Genomic DNA, 19,294 nt, shown 5'->3' with positions numbered 1-19,294 from the left:
GTAGATTCTTGAGAAGTTTCTCTCCTCTTTTCTGAACATGACCCTTCCATGTTTTATACCTGCCGGGGGATGAGGAAAGTTGTGGCTCTCTGGCCTGTGGCGTCCACAGGGGTCTCAGCAAGAGAGACGCCAAGATTGATCCCTCAGCTCAGGACGGTAGAAAAACGAACTCAGCCCATCCTTCAAGCCTTTGCTCCAGATCAGAAGCCAAGAAGATCTAAGCTTACATATGTGTGACCCAAGCCCCAGGCCATCCCATCTCATGTGTAAGAATAGCAAATACTATCCTCCAGCATTGTAAAATGAATTAAATGACATACTGTGTGTAAAGCACCCGGCTTGTAAGAACTTGAAAAGATCCCATTTGTGTCCAGCTAGGGATTGCTCCTTTCTCTTTGTTCCCACAGTACTTAGTATCTACAGCACTCAGCTCTGTGAGTCTCCCCTTAGCTGTTATGTGCAGTGAGGGGAGATATTTGTTTTCTCTGTTTGTATCCTCAGTAGCACTTAGAAGAACAATTATGAATTGTGGTAGACCTAGAAAAACAATTGAATAGATGATAGATAGATAGATAGATAGATAGATAGATAGATAGATAGACAGACAGACAGACAGATAGGTAGACAGACAGAGCTTAGCATCAGGCTGATTAAAAGCAAGAAGTATACTCTTTGAAACTTTCTGAATCTCTTGTCTTTCCCTCTCCAAAGAGGCCATGCAGCATGGTGGTTAAGCACCTGAGCTCTGGTCTAAGTTTATTTGAGTTCAGATACCAGCTTCCCACTTATGTTCTAGCTGATGTTAGGCAAATTCCTTAAATTCTGCCATCTGAAAATGGCAAACAAACAAATAAACAAACGCAAGCATTGGCTTTATAGGATAGTTAAGAATGTATATAGATTATATTATTTAAAATGCTTAGCACAATGACAGTTTTTTAAAGTACTCCCTAAAGTAAACTGGTGATAACAATCCAGTTAGAAATGGAATTCTAATTTTATTAATCTTATTCAATAGGAAAAGGGAGGGAGGAAGAGTTCACTTGACTAAGCTCATACAAGGAATTAAAATTGGCTCTGTAACCAGAATCCAGCCCTCTCATCTTCTAACTTTAGGTCTCCAAGCTGCCACCATACTTGATTTGGCTTTGTCCCATTGTACAGAGGATGCAGTTTTGAGTGCCCTTTAGGAAATAGTTGAAAAACCTGGAATTCAGATTCTGATTCCAACTACATACCCTGATGTTCTTGTACTTATACAGGGCTCCCCATTTCTAGATAGAAGAAATTCACACAATGGGAAGTAGATCTCTTCAGTTCCTGGCCAGCTTTTGGGTATCTTACATGGAAGCTTACACTTTTGCATGATAGCACAGAAAAAAATCAGTAAACCTTTGGATTGGTTCCTAGGCATATTTTATAACTACCCAGCCCTCCCAAAAGAGATACACAACATTGAATCATCTGTAGCATTTAATCCTTTAATCAGCCTAAACTTTCAAGAGGAAATCCAGTGTTGGGAATGTCATCCATAAGATAACAATTTCAGGAAATAGCATTGCCCTTGTGTTACAGTTACTCAGATTTTTTTTTTTTAATCCTGCTTTTCTAGATGCTTGCTACAATAATTGCTCACGTTAACTGGAACGTGTTGTTTATGCCTGGAAAAGTCCATTACCAATATAACTACAGTCAGTCAGTCAGACCACTAACAAATATTGAAGCTCTTTAGGTCAGGCAGGAGAACATTACGTCTGGGTTCACATGCAGTTGTGAGCTTAAAGGACCATTGGAAGCGTAGGGACTGGAATGTGCGTGTAGGAGCCATGTTCTACTTTATGAAATTTAAACTTTAAGATCAATGGGAGGCCACACAGATATTCCAGAGAGTGGGGAAAAAACGACATTGCTCTTTAAAAAAAAAATAAGGTTGCAGTGGTAGCAGGGCAGAGGGTGGCTTGAGGGAAGCGAGGCGAGAGGGTGGCAGCATTGTTAGAGGCACTGGGGCAGGCCAGAGCAGTGAGGGGGGGTTAACGATAGAGGCGGTTAGGGCTTAGTGACTGATGAGGTTTGGGGAGAAAACAGGGGGGTCGAGTGAAGGCAGGCTCAGAGCTCTAGCTTGAGCAACGACAGTAGCATTTACTAAGCCTGGCAGCACCAACAGCGTAGATGGAGGTACTCGGCAGTGGATGGTATTACAATGGGAAGAGACCTTACAAATGGGTAGTATAGCCATGGAGGAGACTGAAGCCCTCAGTGTCAGAGTTCAGGCTTACGTCCGTGTGTCCGGGTTCACAGCCCAAGACTGCTGAAACGATAGTTGCTTCGAAAAGATCTAATGAGCATCTCATGTGGAATCCCATGCGAAGGTGGCCAATAAGTGAAGCCAATGAAGGTCAAGAATGAGAGTCTTCACAGGCATGGGCTCCTTCGCAGGCTGGGTGTTTGGGGGGGAAGCTTCGATTGTTTCAGGCACGGAGGGAAAGCTAGGGCTCAATCAGAAAACAGTTCTCTTTTCTCATTTCTGCCAAGATTGCCTAAAGGTATCTCAGAAAAAAAAAAAAGTGTGCAGATTTTTAAGGCACTGGCAATTTGCTGTGATCTCATTTGTCATTCTAATAAGTGCTGTCTGTTAAATCTCGTTTTATTCATAATTTTGTATTCTGTTTCTTGAAGAGAGGCCCTCAAATTGTAGGACTGTCATCCCCACAGAACCATGTCTAGGCCTGATCCTACTGGTCACATTCCTCAGTTGACTTTTTTTTTTTTTCTTTTTAATGTTTATTTATTTTTTGAGAGAGAGAGAGGGAGGGAGGAAGGCGCAGAGAGAGAGAGAGAGAGAGAGGGAATGAGCAGAGGAGGGGCAGAGAGAGGTAGACACAGAATCTGAAGCAGGCTCCAGGCTGTGAGCTGTCAGCGCACAGCCTGATGCGGGGTTTGGACTCATGAACTGTGAGATCATGATCTGGGCCGAAGCTGGACGCTTAACCTACTGAGCCACCCAGATGCCTCCCTCAGTTGACTTCTTGTAACTCTCCCCCATGTCAGAACTGGCCCCCTCCAGTCCTTCTGTTCATAGGAGCTCCTGCTCCTATAACCGAGTCAGCATATGGCATGCTAAGATTATTCCTGACTCTGAGAAGCTCCTGATTAAGAACAGATTCTTCTAAAAGTATAACCTCCACCATTTGTCAGACAAGGTGGTTAGAGTTACATGATCTTTTCAGTCCTTCCTAATTTTGTCATCAGTTTCCTTTAAAAGAGTGACAAAATGCTAAATATTTAGTCATCCAGATGCCCCTGGAGAGGATTAGAACTGGAATCCTATGGAAGCATTTTGGTTCTGTGATTAAATCATAAGAAATGCATGAGAATCACTTAACTTCCATAGGTTTTTTTTCTTCCAACAGAACACTTTATTACTTATTAATAAGTTTTACTTGGGATTTCCAGATCCTATTTAAATTTCACTTTCAAGCCAGCTTTTTTAAGTTTTGAATTTCCTCTCAGGCAAATTGTGTCCCATGACACCTTAGCACTCAGACAAGGCAAACAAAAGATCTATTAATAAAGGTCAGTTGTTATTGATTATTTATTTATTTTATAAAAGGCAGTAAAATGTTTCTCTTCCTCCCTGGTTCACCTTAAGACTTCCCCATGGTAAAGGAAAATATTTGAACTTACTGTGTTAACTATCTCTGATTTTTTGTTCTTACTGCTTTTGTTAGTTTCACTGAATGGTAAAGGAGAAGAGAAAATGGAAAAAAAATACAGCCTGTATTCTCATTTTTTAATTTCATTGTTCTTGAGGTTCCTCTTCTGACATTTGGATCACCATAAGATGCATGTCTCTATTTATTAGCTTCCTGTTAGTATGTTATGTTAACCTTGAAAAATAATATTTTAAAAAATTGAGTTAACCTCTTCAGACCCATGAATAACAACATAAAAACCAAGATGCAAAAGTGGAAAAGGAATGACTTGGGTCATTTCTTTGCATTGAAGCTTAATATCAGGAAGCATAAGAACAGAAGGGCCCCTCATCATTAACACACAGTTTGCTGCTTAATGGTGTGTTCATCTCGTGTGTGGGTTCTCACACAGGAAGAGTTTAATATTTAGATAGTGTCTCTAATTCAAACAGAGAATGATTTGAGAGCTTGGAGGTTTGTATTCCTCAGATCAGTGTATCAGGGATGTTAAAAGGGAACTTCTCCATTCCTCACCTCCCTTCTCTCTCTCCTGACAAACTAGGGTTTGTTCCCCTTTTACTAAAACATAGGGGTTTCCTCTCTTTCTTTTCTAGATTTCTAGAAAGAAGATACTGAAAGAAATGTCTTCTTACTGTTTTATAACTCCTTATTTGTGCCAAATGACCTAATTCAAATAGGGATTAAGTCAAAGGAGGATGGTCTGTTCACTCCTTTCTAAAAATAATGGAGGGGAATGAGGAGATCATGGTAAATAGTTTGTTTCTTTAAGAAACATTTGGCTTGCATGGCTTATCCTATGTGTTTTCCTTGAACTGTGTCTCTCCAAACTATCCACTGAATTCCCTGCTTCTGTTCCCCCATTCCCTAGCCCCATTTATGTTCATGTCTTGAAGCTCTGCCTGTAGGTCTTTCCAGGTCTGTTTAATTTTTCTATTTTACTCTTCCTATATAAAGAGGTCTTGGCTTGAATATGCATTTTCTCATATATTGTACACTTTATCTTGGTACTCTTTGAGGATTACACTGGTACTGGTATTATGCTTTTTTCTAGGGGAAAAAAAAAAGAAGATCATTTAATTTAGTATCTCTCTAGTTCCCCTGGTGTTAATGCAGATGACTAAAATAGAGTATAATTTAGAGCAGAATAATTTAAATAGAGGAAGGAGACTATGAAATGGTTAACATTATCCACTAGATATGGATATATGCTTTGGGAATTATCCTCTTTTTTTTTTTTTAAGAGACAGAAAGTGAGGGGAGAGGGGAAGACAGAGAATATTAAGCAGGTTCCACACTCAACATAGAGCCTGACACAGAGCTTGATCCCACAACCCCACAACCCCACGACCCTGGGATCATGACCTGAGCCAAAATCCAGAGTTGGATGCTCAACAGACTAAGCCACCCAGGTGCCCAAAGCCTATTTTTTATTTAAAAAAGGAAGAGGAGGAGTAAGAGAAAGAGGCAAGGATATGTAGGACTGAATTGTGAGCATTGTGAGATTAACAGATTTTGGAGAGAGTTGTTGTTGTCATTGTTGTTTTTCTTTTTTTGGAGTGGATAGTATCCGTCACCTTGGAGAATAGAGAATAAGTCCTATTTTCAAGATTTGCTTCAAAGAACAACTTAAGTCCACTGGATTTGTTTGCTAAATATAATGACCTAGCTCTAGGAATAGAGTATAATAGCCTTTTATTACATGCATTTCTTTGTTAGTCACTACCAGGAGAGAACTTGACTTTCAGCACACAGAGTGGGGAGAGATGTGAGTTGCCTTGAGTGAGAGCTGCAGTTTTCCTCACGTGGAAACTCCTGGGACAATGCTCCCCAGCTCAAGTGCCATCAGTGGCCGCACATCTTAGCTGCAAATGACCTCTAGATGGAAACAGACTCAGAGGGAGAATATAGCAAATTTTACTTAAAAACATTCTACCTTGCACAAGGACTGTTCCATATGGTGTGGTTTGCTCTGTGTCTCCCAGCACAGAGTCAGTTATCTGTCTATCCCTGTGTCTGCAGCACTGTTGGCTGTCTGGTCTTGTAAGCTCCCCAGGAGAGGTGCAGTAGCCATCTAACTCACACAATTTCAGTGTCATTCAGAGGATATTACATAAATAAGCATTACATTAAATTAGGTGTGGGCTCTTAGAAAACGTGAAGACCATTTGGGATTAAGGACTCTCCAGGGGCAAAAATCTACTGATTGCTTTCTGGCTGGCCCCACACCCCAAATGCATCCCACCCTTTCTACTGGTTTTTTCACACTGAGTTTGTATGTTCTGGATTACCTCCGTCTGATGACTTAAAATTCCTGTGTATGGTTGTTGTTTGCACCATTATACTAATCTTTCAACTCCCTTCTGAGGTCTTTTACTCTAATTTAGCTATTATTGATTTCTCCTCCCTTTGATGACTCAAATGGAGCTCAACTCCACATTCACTTAACTCTTCCGAAAATGAAGATACCATAAGCTGTTCTGTTGAAACCTTCACTTAGATGTGCATGCATTCATTGTCCGGAACCCTCATCTGGAGGCTGCCAAGTTCTGTGATTGAAGTAGAAGGATCATCTCCTAACAATGAATTTCGCCAAGGTTCAAAAGTTTTAAAAAATAAATTAAAAACAGCAAATGGAAATGCCATTGATGTAGAGTCAGTGAGGAATTAAAACTCAAGTTTGTCTCAATGAGGAAAAAAAAAATATCCCAGGGATGTCTGAAAGAAGGAAGAGTAAAGGAGTGGTCTGTGGCCAGTAACATGTCTGAAGGACAATAGGTCTCCAATACTTTTGAATTGGACACAAAGTGAGGACCCAGTTCTGTCTTGCCTTTAGTTACCGGAACACTTAATTAGGATAACATACCATAAGGGTAATGAAGCACCGATAAGAGTCTATGTATAATGTGAGTTAAACTTGTCCACCACTTACCAGCTAAATAATTTAAATCACTTAGCCTCTTTGTGCCTCAATTTCCTCATCAGAAAAGAGAGAGAGAGAGACAGAAAGGGAGAGAAAGAGAGAGAGAATTACTTGAAATGCCCTTAATATTTAAATTTGGCACATGGCCTATGCATCCAGTAAATGTTAGATGTTATTAATAATAGCAACTACTTAAATTTGTGGAGTACTTTAACATTTTCACAGAATTTGTCCACTTCTATTGTTTGTTTCTCCCATCTCTAAGAGACTAAGGAGAGATAACATTATCTCTTTTTTTTTAATGTTTGTTTTTAATGAGTCTGTTCAATATTTATTGTGACCTTCTTTGAGGTCACACAGTGACAGACACTGCTAGTTGTTCTTTGAGGTCACACAGTGACAGATACTGCTCAGCAGCCTCTACCCACTTTTCTGTTACTGGCAGGGCCCATCTCTTACCATAGAAAACAGCAAGTCTATCCCCAGACCTCTATCCTCCTTGTTTTCTCAACTTTCATTGAAGCCATGATGTGGGCACGTGGCTGAATCCTGGTCATTGAGATGGCAGAGATTTTGCTCCGAGGGCTTTGGGAAAGAGTTTCCTTTATAAGCTAAAACCCAAACCAAACAAAACAAAACAAAAGCAGATATACACTAGAGGTCCTTCTTTACTTCACTGAGTGTGACTGGGTCTGCATATGCTGCAAAGAAGTGTTATGGCCGCCGTATGAGTGAGGGCACCCGGCACTAAGTATTGACCCTATCAGAGAGGAAATACATACATATATCGTGTGGCTGCTTGACAGCATTGTGAGGCTACATTAGTCCCGGAACTGCGTAAACTGTGGACGTCTTGTTATATGAGACAATATATCCCTTATTATTTGAGTTATTTTTAGTATTCTGTTGCTTGCTGCCAGAGACATGCTAACAGATATATGGTGGCTAAACCAAGACTCAAAGTCTGGTCTTCTGATTCCAAAGTGTTTGTTTGCTCATTTATTTGTTTTCGGGAGAGTACATAGTGTCAGCCTATAATTAAGGCCTCCACAAAATAGCCAGATGTATGTGTCTATTCTGATATTCTGTGCGTCCTTACCCCTAATTTAAGCCTTAGCTAAACTCAAGGACTTGCTCTCTGCTGACTCCTCTGTGAGCTTTCACACCTCAGGACCTCTATCTTCTCGCTCCCTTCCCTTAGAATACCAGCTCTGTAGCCTTTCGGCTCCAACAGAATCATACGCATCATCTGGGATTTGTCTTGACTGTCTTCTTTTGTAAGAGTCTGTACCCGATTATACTTTTCTTTCTTCCTCTCTCAGAGATTTAAACACTTTTCTCTTGCGTGTGACCATCTGTGTACAACTTAGTGTGACTGTAGTGACCTTAGTGTGACCATCTGTGTACAACTCTGCCTCTCTACTTGACTGTGAGCTTCCAGGGATGGGTCCTGAGTCTCATTCTCCCTTTGTGTCCTCACAGCGCGCGCGCGCGCGCGCGCGCACACACACACATATATATTTTATCCTTGCCTCTTAAGATGGCTTAATAAATGTTTATTGAATTAAATGTGTAGAATTTTAAAGCCAAAAGTTCTTTCTTCTGAAGAAAGCTCTCATTTTCTGGGAATTATAAGAGGCTCTTATCCTTGCATTCATGACCCCCCTAGGATTCGGGAGATCAGTGATATCATTAAAGTTATATTCATTGTTTTATGCTCATAGATTTTATTAGATCAGATTCTTAAAGAATTCATAGCTACTCAAAAGAATTAGAACTTCTGTTTAAGTTAGAAAGTTGAATAAATGCTTTTTGAGCCAAAGACACAATCTGGAATATGCATATTTTTAGGAAAACTGCTGTAAGTTTACTTCTTTTCCCTAAAACTGGAGTGTAAAGAAAACAACCCAAAAGAAAACAGATTTCTGGCTCTTGAACACCCCTCTTTATATTTTATCCAGTTATTCAGTCCCCTGAAAGATTGCTCCAGATCTCTTCAGACCTTACAATTTTTTGTCCCCATATCACTTCTATCCACATATTTAAAAATATCCAACCAAATGGTCCCTGGCAAGCAGCTGTAGTAAGGAGAGGTGGCCATCTGAGATAGAGCAAACACCAGGTGAGGAAACACCAGGGTGTGCTGGAAGCTGATGGAGAAAGGACGGAGGTAGTCAGCTTTCATCCCTGAACCAACCTGCCGGCATCTTCAGTGTGGCTTTGCCATTGTGCACCCGAGCAGGACTGTGGCCCAGCTCAGCTAGGTGGAATTATGAACAGTAGCATGGTCGAGTTCTGTGGAACCTCCCCATGTGTTACAATGACAGAAACACCTGCCCAGGCCAGCCCTGAAGCACCAGTAACAGAGAGAAATACAAAAGAAAATGCCTTGTTTTATAGACCAGGACCTGTGTCACCATCTACATTATTCAGGAACTGGAACTGTAGACCTTCAGGAATGAAAGAGACTTTAGGATCTTAATGCCCAAACAGCTCACTGTCAAGGAGGCCAAGGCCACCCTTTTGTTTTCCCTGGGATTAGAATCCACTTCTGCAATTGGACACAGAAAAAGGAAAAAAGAAAAAAAGGAATGCAAATCATTAATAATTGAAAAACGACGGGACATGTGTTGCTTTTCTAGGACTTGCCAGAGTTGAAGACGAGTTGAGGTAAAGGGCAGTGGCCAGGCCAAGGGTTCTGATAGAACTCACCTCTCCCTAAATGTCCATAAGTTCTCCCACAGTTACCTGGCCAAAATTCATTGTTTAAGAAGAATAGTAAGCTTATTAGACCAGCTCCTCCTTCAAAAGATTCTCAGCAGCCCTCTATCAAGCAAGTTGCTAGTCTGCTCCTTAGCTAAAGAATTAGAAGAGACCACTTACAGGGGGAATATTTACATTCTTCTTAGGGAGTAGGGGGAATGGGAGATTCATTGATGCCCTAACCTTCCATCTGCCTTCTTATGGGATACACTGTTTTAAGTTAGCAAGGGAAAGGGTCAGTACACTGTGCTTCTTCCTTAGGAAAAGAAATGGAGAATTCCTAGCCTTCTACTTGCGAAGTGTGGAATAAACGTTGGTCTAGGAATTAATACAGTTGTTTTCACAAATATATTGTGTAGAATCAGGTTACCAGGAAGGAATTTTAGGGGGGGGGTCCTTAAATGTGTGGGTTTTCATTTCTAAATGATGTTTTTCAGTTAATTAAAAAAAAAAAAACATGCTGTCACATTCAAAGGTGTCATCTGGCCAGCTACTTGGCATACTGGAGGCTGCCAATGTGTAAATCTAGGGTGCTTCCATGTTAAGACAGTCGAACGCACACCTGGAAATAAGACTTGCCCTGACGTTTTGCTGCAGCAGAATATTTTTTCCTGGGTTTTGCTGTTTTACACTAGAACACTGTTAATAGCCATCCATATACTAGTGTGTCTATCTCTATGAATGTTCCTGTTTCATAACCCAGTGCAGAAGGAAGTCGAGGTTAGATGAGGGGAGGGGCATATTGGCCTTTTCCTGCCCCCGCCCCGGGTCCATTGTGATGGCTGTTCACCCCCCACAACCATCTTTATTGAGGAATAATTGACAAATATAATTGTATATATTTAAAGTACGCAGTGTGATGATGCTTTGATATACATATGCATTGTGTAATGGTTGCTAAGACAGAGATGATTAACATATCCATCACCTTGCATAGTTAACTAACTCACTCTCTCTCTCTCTATCTCTTTCTCTCTCGGTGAGAATGCCTAAGATCTACTCTCAGTAACTTTCAAATATACAATATTGTATAATTAATTATAGTCGCCCTGCTGTACATTAGAGACTCAGAACTTCTTTTTAAAAAATGTTTTATTTATTTTTGAGAGATAAAGCACAGATGAGGGGCAAAGAGAGAGGGAGACAGATAATCCAAAGCAGGCTCTCAGCTGTCAGCACAGAGCCCGATGTGGGGATTGAGCTCACAAACTGTGATATCGTGACCTGAACCAGAGTTGGATGCTTAACCCACTGAGCCACCCAGGTGCCCCCAGAGCCTCAGAACTTCTTATAACTGAAAGTTTGTACCTTTGACTTGGATCTCCCCATCTCCCCTTCCCTCCTAGCTCCTAACAGCTGCCATTCTATTCTGTCTGTATGAAATCAGTTTTTGTTTCTTTTATATTCTGCGTATAAGTGATACCATACGCTATTTTCCACTGTCTTATTTCACCTGGCAAAATGCCCTCCTGTTTCATCCGTGTTGGCAGAAATGGCAGGATTTTCTTTTTAATGGCCTAATAATATTCCATTGTGTATATGTGTATATTACCACATTTTTTAATGTGATGATTTATTGGCACCTATGTACAGAGGGTTGGGTGAGAACTGGAGTTGTTGAGTTGGTGGAATTATTCAGTAGGAGCTTTCTTTGAAGACTGTGGGAAAAGAGGGAGTAGTTTGGTGAGACCAAATAGTATAAATTTAGCTCAGTCCTGGGAGGAAGCCCATGATCACTTCCTCAAAGAATCTCACTCGTCCCTGCACAGACCCTGGCATTGTTTCCGGCACCCTCCCACGACAGTACTTTGAAAGAGTTATTCGCCATGATCAAGTGGGATTTATTCCTGGGCTGCAGGGCTGGTTCAATATTCACAAATCAATCAATGTGATACACCAGATTAATAAAAGAAAGGATAAGAACCATAGGATCTTTCCAGTAGATGCAGAAAAACCATTTGACAAAATACAGCATCCTTTCCTGATAAAAATGCTCAAGAAACTAGGGATAGAAGTAACATGCCTCTACATCATAAACGCCACATATGAAAGGCCACAGCTAATATTCTCAATGGGGAAAAACTGAGAACTTGCCCCCTACAGTTAGGAACACTGCAGGGATATCCACTACCACCTCTGTGGTTAAACCTTCTAAGGAATTAATGTAACAGCTTGGAAGGTTGGCTTCAACACGCTCTTTATACATATGGACAACGTGAAGTTTCCCCCAGTAGCTTTGTAAGCAATGGATATGGCAGCAAGGAGCCACAGCAGAAGAACAGGACAGATGGCTCCTAGACTGGTTGGGGAATCCTTCAATGTGCCACTGTGGAAAGTCCCAGAAATAACTGGGTGCTGAGATCCTGGCAAAGTGTAGGTAGAGGTGGTTAAGCCACTGACAGTTGGATTATAGCCATGTAAAGAAAGTATCCTGGGGCCCCTGGGTGGCTCAGTTGGTTAGGCATCTGACTTTGGCTGAGGTCATGATTTCCCAGTTTGTGAGTTCGAGCCCTGTGTCCGGCTCTATCCTGACAGCTTGAAGCCTGGAGTCTGCTTCGGATTCTGTGTGTCCCTCTCCCTCTGCCCCTCCTCCTGCTCACCCTCTGTCTCTATCTCTCTCAAAAATAAATAAACATTAAAAAAAAAATAAAAAAAGAAAGTATCCTAAGATTTAAAGAGGAACCTAAAAAAAAGCCTTTACCATATGGTCATCACTTATTGTTTGGAATCAGGGATATTTTGGTATTATATAATAAAAAAAAAAAAAGATATAGAAAGAAATGCGATGCTGATGAGCATTCCATTTTGTGTGTGTATCCATCAAAACAGTCTTGCTCTCATTGATTGGATTTATAATTAAAAGCTGTGCAGTTAGGCTCAGAATTAAATCTATACAGGAAAGTTGTTTACTGAATGAATAAAAATAAATTACTATTTATGTATTTTAAGTACATATAACAGTTCACTTGATGAAAAAACTTCACTGATCTTTTTTTTCTTTTAACGTTTGTAAAATGCACAAAACATATTAGACAATGGGTCCAGAAGAGGCAGTCCATTGCATTTTCCCCTTTTTCTCATCTCATACTGGCAGTTTAAGTTGTGGTCCCTTTAACAGGTACTAATTACATTAAATAGTATTGCTAATTAACCAGAACAGAAAAACAAAGAACCCACAACAAACCAGATTAAACATAATGACGGATCACTATCTAGGAATATGGGGTAAATATGGGGGTAAATAATGCGCATAGACTGTGAACTGGGGAAAAAAGAGGAAGAGAGAGATTACAAAGAATCCATTGGAGACACAACTAAAGGTTAGCAGTTCCCCCTTCTTTCTTGCTCTCATTCTGAGAACAGAAAGATGAGATTGATTCAAGCAGATATGCTTTGGAATGCCAGAAAGGACACCTCTTCTGGTGCAGTATTGATAAACTGCCTGAGTGTATCAGTGGCATTTTAGTTTTACAAGCCCCTCAAAGAGAGTCAGGGAGTGGATTTTTACCTCCTTGCCCACCTGCCTGTGAATTGTTTAAACAGTTTCTGTGTGTGTGTGTGTGTGTGTGTGTGTGTGTGTGTGTGTGTGAAAGAGAGAGAGAGAGAGAGAGAGAGAGAGAGAGAGAGAGAGAGAGAGAGAGATACTCCGCACCACTACCTGCTGGGTTAAAAGCTTCCTTCTCTGGGGCCTCTCTGAATTCCCTTGTCAGATGGATGAGAGATGCAGCCTGTGCCCAGCTGAACTTCATTATTTGGTTTCCTGCTGTATTGTAACCAGAGAGCAACTACCCACAAGTGCTTTATGTCCACACCCCCATTTTCTTGGTGGAGGATTCGTAGGCCTCTTAGGTAAAATCATACCAAGGTAGAGTGGCAACATCACTCTGTGTCTTCCAACAAACAGCCACCCTGCTGCCACTGATCAGTGTTCCTGGGATAGTGGTGATTGAAATTTAGCACTTAGAGCAACTTAATTGGCACGCAGACCTGTTAAGCATATGCCCCCACCATAGGTGCACCATCTGATGTACCCATAGGGTGCCCAGTGTTTCACACATGCTCAGATTTGAGCATGTTTTGAGAGGCAAGTTTTGAGAGGCACCTGGGTGGCTCAGTTGGTTAATCTCCTGACTCTTGGTTTTGGCTCATGGTTTGTGGGTTTGAGCCCCAGGTCGGGCTCCTTACTGATGGTGCAGAACTTGGTTGGGACTCTCTCTCCCTCTCTTTCTGCCCCTCCCCTGCTTGTGTTCGCTCTCTCTCAAGAAATAAATAAACTTAAAAAAATTAAGAAAAAAAGTAAGCAAGTTTTGAAGAGTTCCTTGAAGGAAGCCTGTGCTGTGGTTTAGGACAGGGGTGGCCTTAGAGCATGGGTCCTGAGATCTCTGCCCATCTTTGAGTTACCATATTTCTTCCTGCCTGTGCACTTGGAACAAACCTAAGGTTGTAGAGTTCCAGTTTGCTTGCTGTGAAAGAAGTGTTGGGAATCTGCTCATTAAAGCTTGTGCCTTAATCAAGCCCTGTGCTAGCAGAGTGGAACTTGGAAGGATTCAGCATTCCTTGGCAGCTTGCTGCCTTGGCATTCAAGGTTAGAATGTTTTGTGCTCACTGTGACTAGAACTGATCCCTTGGTCTTCCGGGAAAATCCTGGAAGTCGATGTCAACATTTTTCTGCTGAATTGGAAACAGCAAGCCTGGGCCAAATGTTCTAGACTATGAGAATTAGGAGAGAAATGGAAATCTCAACAGAAAACGGATCAGACCTATAAGTTCTGGTCCTTATGTAAGAAGAATAAATGAGAGCTGGGAAATCACTGGTTAGGAACTCACTGCTCTGTTGAATCTTCCCAAGTGTCCTGGTGCTCATGAGCTCTAGGTACCCGGGGGACCCTTGGCATAACTGCAGATGCCTGCAGAAGCAGCCTTCTCAAGCTGCCATGCTGAGTGTCAGTGGGACCGAGAAGGGGAAGATCAGCTGTCTTTCAACCTAGGTTTTGTTTGGTGAGGTTGTCCTGTCCTAACTGGATCACAGACCAGCAGGGCCCATCTGTATTTATGTTCTCCTGGGCATCGGTGGGGGGAAATCCTGGGTTCTTAATAAATGGTTAATGAATTGTGAAAGAAAGAACTAACTAGTTGGGGTTTCTCTGAGTGATGTGGACAGCAGCACTGGGCTGAAATCAGATGGGGGTTTGCTGTGATGCTAATGAAGCTGAAATGTCAGTATCCCTCAACTGCAGAGGCCCCTTCCTGGGACCCGTCCCTAAGTTTAAATTCATAAGTTTATATTCTGCTCCTTATGGAGGGTTCCCCAAATCCTGTAAGCTTCAGGACCCCACAGAGCATAAATATGCTCCTTTTAGAATGTTCTTGCTGAGCCCTGTGGAAGCGTGGATTCCATCCAGTGGCTTTCCCAGAAATTGTGGAGAATCAGGAGACATCGATAAAGCCAAACCTACAAAGCAAAAGAAAGGGAAGGAACTGACATTTAAAAACGCTATGCAAATTGAAGAATAATTAGCATGTATTACCTAATTTAACTCTGCACAGCAACCCTTTCTAGGCAATGGCATTACTGCCTCCATTTCTTTAATAGTCGGGAATATTGAGGTTCAGAGAAGCAAAGCATCCTGCCCAGTGTGGTACAGCTACTAGGGCTGGGAGCTACAACATTGACCTTTCTCTTTCCTGACCATCTGCTCACTGGCCCCTTGCAGGGTGCACATTTGACAGCTTTGCTAGTCTTCCCTGAAAGCCTTAAGCCCACTAGGGTAAGAATTGCCTGGATGGGCAGGTAACGCTTCCTGCAGGATACAGAGAGAAGTTGGGGAGGGGATCAGGTCTGAGCGGTTTAAAGGAAGGCACTGGCAAAACCCTTCCCCAGTCAGCATAAGCAATGTTGTACCAATTCATTCAATTATGTTAAGCACCTATTAACGGAATCCTGAGTCCTCCCTTGGGCCATTTCACAGCTATGAGATTGTAATTGTTGGAGACTAACCGTGATCTCTTCTTTTGCCTTCAGGTGATTCTCATTTTGACAAAGCTGTATGACTATAACCTGGGGAGCATCACTGAGAGCTCGCTTTGGAGGTACGTAGATAAAGTGAGCTAACGGTTACTGTGTTCCTTGAGCATCACGCCCAAGACTGCTCTCCCTCACCCCCTTTTCCCTGGTGGGAGGATTTTTGGTTATGTGTTCTCGTTGCCTCCCCTTTTTGCTGTTTGCCTTAGTCATGGGTTGGGGTTTATCTCCAGGCAGGTCAGATCCTTCCTTATTTCTAAGTTTGTATTGGTCACAGGTCTTTTTGCAAAACTGTTCATCAGGTTGTCCTGACGCATTTGGGTTCCCCTCAGTTCTCGCTGATCTTTGAGCTCATTGGAGCAGCAGTGAGGGAATGCAGGTGTCTTTGAAGAGGAGATCAACCTCACCTCTGGTTTTGCAGTGCCCGGGGAACCTTCCAGTGTAGATTCTGCACTGCTTCCCTTCCTGGCCCTCAGCTCACCAGCGCACAGGTGTGCACACACACTCGCATACATGCCTTCATCTCTGGGATTCACAGTGTGTTGCCTCACACATGTAAGGAGATGCAGTAAATTCTTTTCCAGGGGAATGCCATGCCATAGATCCTTTAGGCTAGCACAAACTCACTGAACACCAGCACAAATGTGCAGTTGGGGTGAAACTAGGGACAGAAACATCCTCAGAAATCCAGGCAGCTATTCTCCCCTTTTGTTCTTGGGGACTATATGTTCTGTTTGTTTCTAAAAATCTGCTTTATTGATCTAATCCCGATGGGGTCTTTGCCAGCCTATGTCACGTGTCCACATCCAAACCAACAGGAGAGCACTGGCTCTGATTGGTTAGGCCTGGATCTTGTGACAGTCCCCGGGCCTGGAAGAGGATGGAGATGACTTCAGGGGTGATATTCAGTGATCATGGGGTTGACGTCCAGCCCAGAGTCTGATTGGTCAGTGCCCTGGGTGTAACAATGGCTTAAACATGGCATATATCACTTCTGATCAGCCATCCCTGAATACATACACTTGTGTGCACAGATAAAGGGGGAAGGGGTATACTAATAACAGAGACACTGGGAGTAGTCTCGGGGCAGACACAAGCTAGCGGGTGTCCTCCATGTAAGACCAGTGGGGAATTTCATCACCTGGCAGTTAACATGACCACAAGAGACTAGCTGCTGGCCCTCAGTCTCAGGGCTAAAGTCTAGGGAGAGAGATTCCGATCTGCCCTTCATGCCAGGGGTCCATGCCTGCTACAGTGAACAATGACAGGGGTGGTGGGGAGGAGGTTACTTTACATAGTAACAGTTTGGTCCCAGGGCCTGCCCCTGTGAAATCTAAGGGAATCTACCACACAAAAAGGATGTTCATTGAATTTTGTTTTAACCTGATGGCTATTTTCCATTAGACTTCATACTATGTATAAGAAGCCCAAAAATAAATTGTTGTGTGCTTTAGGAAAACCCCAGCGGACCAAAGAAAAGGATAGAATCCTGTTCTTGTGTTTGTTGTGAGGTGTTTGTTTGTTTGTTTGTTTGTTTATTTATTTATTTTTAAATATATGAAATTTATTGTCAAATTGGTTTCCATACAACACCCAGTGCTCATCCCAAAAGATGCCCTCTTCAGTACCCATCACCTTCCCTCCCCTCCCTCCCACCCCCCCATCAACCCCCAGTTTGTTCTCAGTTTTTAAGAGTCTCTTATGCTTTGGCTGTGAGGTGTTTAGATTATTGAACTCCTCCTCCAACTGGAAGGTCAATAATGCAGAGTTTCTGTCCCAAGGAAATTATGTCACTAAATTAAAGTGTGGGGAATGTGGAAGGAGCCTGAAAAAGTACAGTTCTTTTAATGCATTAAGACCCTGACACTTGCTCTGTTGTTTGAATTCAGTACCCCTTCGTCAGGCTGTGACTGAGTAGGCTTCTGCTTCCCTGATAGATTTCTCTAATGCATGTACATACATGAAAGTAAAAGCCAGCTTTTATTCCTCAGTGCATCTGCTGTATAAAGTGTTGTCAGCATATTAGAAAATTAAAAGATATGCAATTCTGTCTCAGTGGGACGGAAGCTATCAGCAGCCCTAAGTCTCAACCTGAATGGTGGGAAGGGCATGCCCGGGGCCAGGAGGAACAGCTTGCCCTAGCCTACAGAAACTCAGGTTCGCTGCACTCATTTCCCTCTCACGGGGCCACTGTGACCAGCTGAGGGAGAATAGTTCTCTCTCACCTTGGGGGAGAGGGTTAGTAAAATAAAAATGACGACCAGTAATACCAGGTCTTTCTTCTGAAGGAGCAACCTCCAATGGCCTTAAGCTTAGGAAAGTGTGGCAGGGGAGATCTGCTGACCCTTCAATCTTACCTTCAATCAAACCCCTCAATTTCAGCGGAGGATATATACATATATACACACACACAAATACACATACATATATACACACGCATGTATCCACACGTAATATACCCACATATATTTAATTTTATGATATTCCCACCATAATCATTTGCCATGTATGCCCTATGTTATACTTGTCATTTGTGGCAAATAACTATTATGGGTGCTCTATACCATTAGAACTATCATTTTAATACTTTGATAAAATAATCCATTTCTTAATGAAAATATAATTTAGAAAAGAGGCAAGGATAAAGAAAAATATATTTAGAATACTTCATATATGCTTTTGTAGGGTGTGCATTTTTGGGTGCCGCGTGATGCCCATGTTTGGTCTTTAGGGAATCTCTTTGGGGGTGTTAATATAGAAGAAGAGATAGGTCTGGGTCAGCCTTGCTTGAAGGAAACTAGTGCTAAAGTGTGGACTCGTTTTTTCCTACGTCAGCTCTTACTTGCTTTTCAAAAAACCTGCCAAAAATTGTGGGGGGCAGTTGCTGGGGACACACCAGGGTTTAGGTATTCTCATTACATCCACAGTCCAGAGCACTGGATTTATCCCATAGATGATGCTTGGTAAGTAACCGTTTCTGAACAGACCAGCAAAATCTATGATTTTATATTCTTTCTTATTCACTTGTTCAACAAAGATGTATTGAGTGACTTCTTTAGGTCTTAGATTGTTCTGGTCCAGGGAGAGGAATGTGGTTGATACATGGATCGGCAGCACGTGAGCTCTGTCTGACTGTCCTTCGGATGTTCATTGTCTAGAGGGGGCAAATTTCTGTGGATCATTCACATGAGAGATAAATGTACTTGTGTATAACCAGGGTATTGAATCAGGTTCTTAGGCAGCCCCCTAGAACTGCCAGATCCCAGAAGAAGATAAGATAAACCTAGTGTAAATAGACAAACTGTCATACACAAGATAAGTGTTCCATCTTTACTTTGCTCATGTGTATATTTTCTTTTCTTAACTGGACTTTAAATCCTTAAACTCAGCACCTTTATGATTTAATGATCATCCTTTTTAATGACCAACCTTTATGGTTTAATGATAACGGCAATGATGCTGGTGATAATGGTGATAATGACGACAATAGCAAAAACTAACTTTTATCGAGTGGTCACTATGCATCAGGCATGATATCAAGTGCTACACATGCATTATTTCATCCCCTTAATTCATTTTTATGATGTATTCAAGGTCATCCAACTAGTAAACAATAGTGCAAACACTTACGGGGGTAGTCATAAAGTTCAATCATTTCACTGCTTACCTGTCTTCTGGAGTCCCATCTGCCTCCTGGTGGCTCATTCTGTACCTAAGCAAATGAACAAACAACATTTTAATCGTAAATATATGAAATGAGTATCATTTTCAAAGCACTGTGACATTCTGAGCAGCTTGTTACCTATTCCAGAAAAATCCTGGGCAACCGGGAAATGGCTTCTTGTCCAACAAACAGATCCAATGCGCTTTTCAGGT

At 41.9% G+C, this 19,294-nt stretch overlaps 1 protein-coding gene across 5 annotated transcripts in view; it reads left to right on the top strand.

The window, feature by feature from the left end:
- Positions 1 to 19,294, top strand: part of SORCS1 (sortilin related VPS10 domain containing receptor 1) — a 501,774-nt gene that overhangs the window by 169,224 nt on the left and 313,256 nt on the right. For all 5 annotated transcript variants that reach the window (XM_042960645.1, XM_042960644.1, XM_042960643.1 and 2 more), the window contains exon 2: positions 15,419 to 15,486. In XM_042960645.1, coding sequence (XP_042816579.1) covers positions 15,419 to 15,486 — 68 coding nt within the window. The remainder of the gene's footprint in view (positions 1 to 15,418; positions 15,487 to 19,294) is intronic.

Source organism: Panthera tigris, chromosome D2 (genome assembly GCF_018350195.1).
Source record: "Panthera tigris isolate Pti1 chromosome D2, P.tigris_Pti1_mat1.1, whole genome shotgun sequence".
Classification (NCBI taxonomy): Eukaryota; Metazoa; Chordata; class Mammalia; order Carnivora; family Felidae; genus Panthera; species Panthera tigris.
This window is presented reverse-complemented; position numbering and strand designations above follow the sequence as displayed.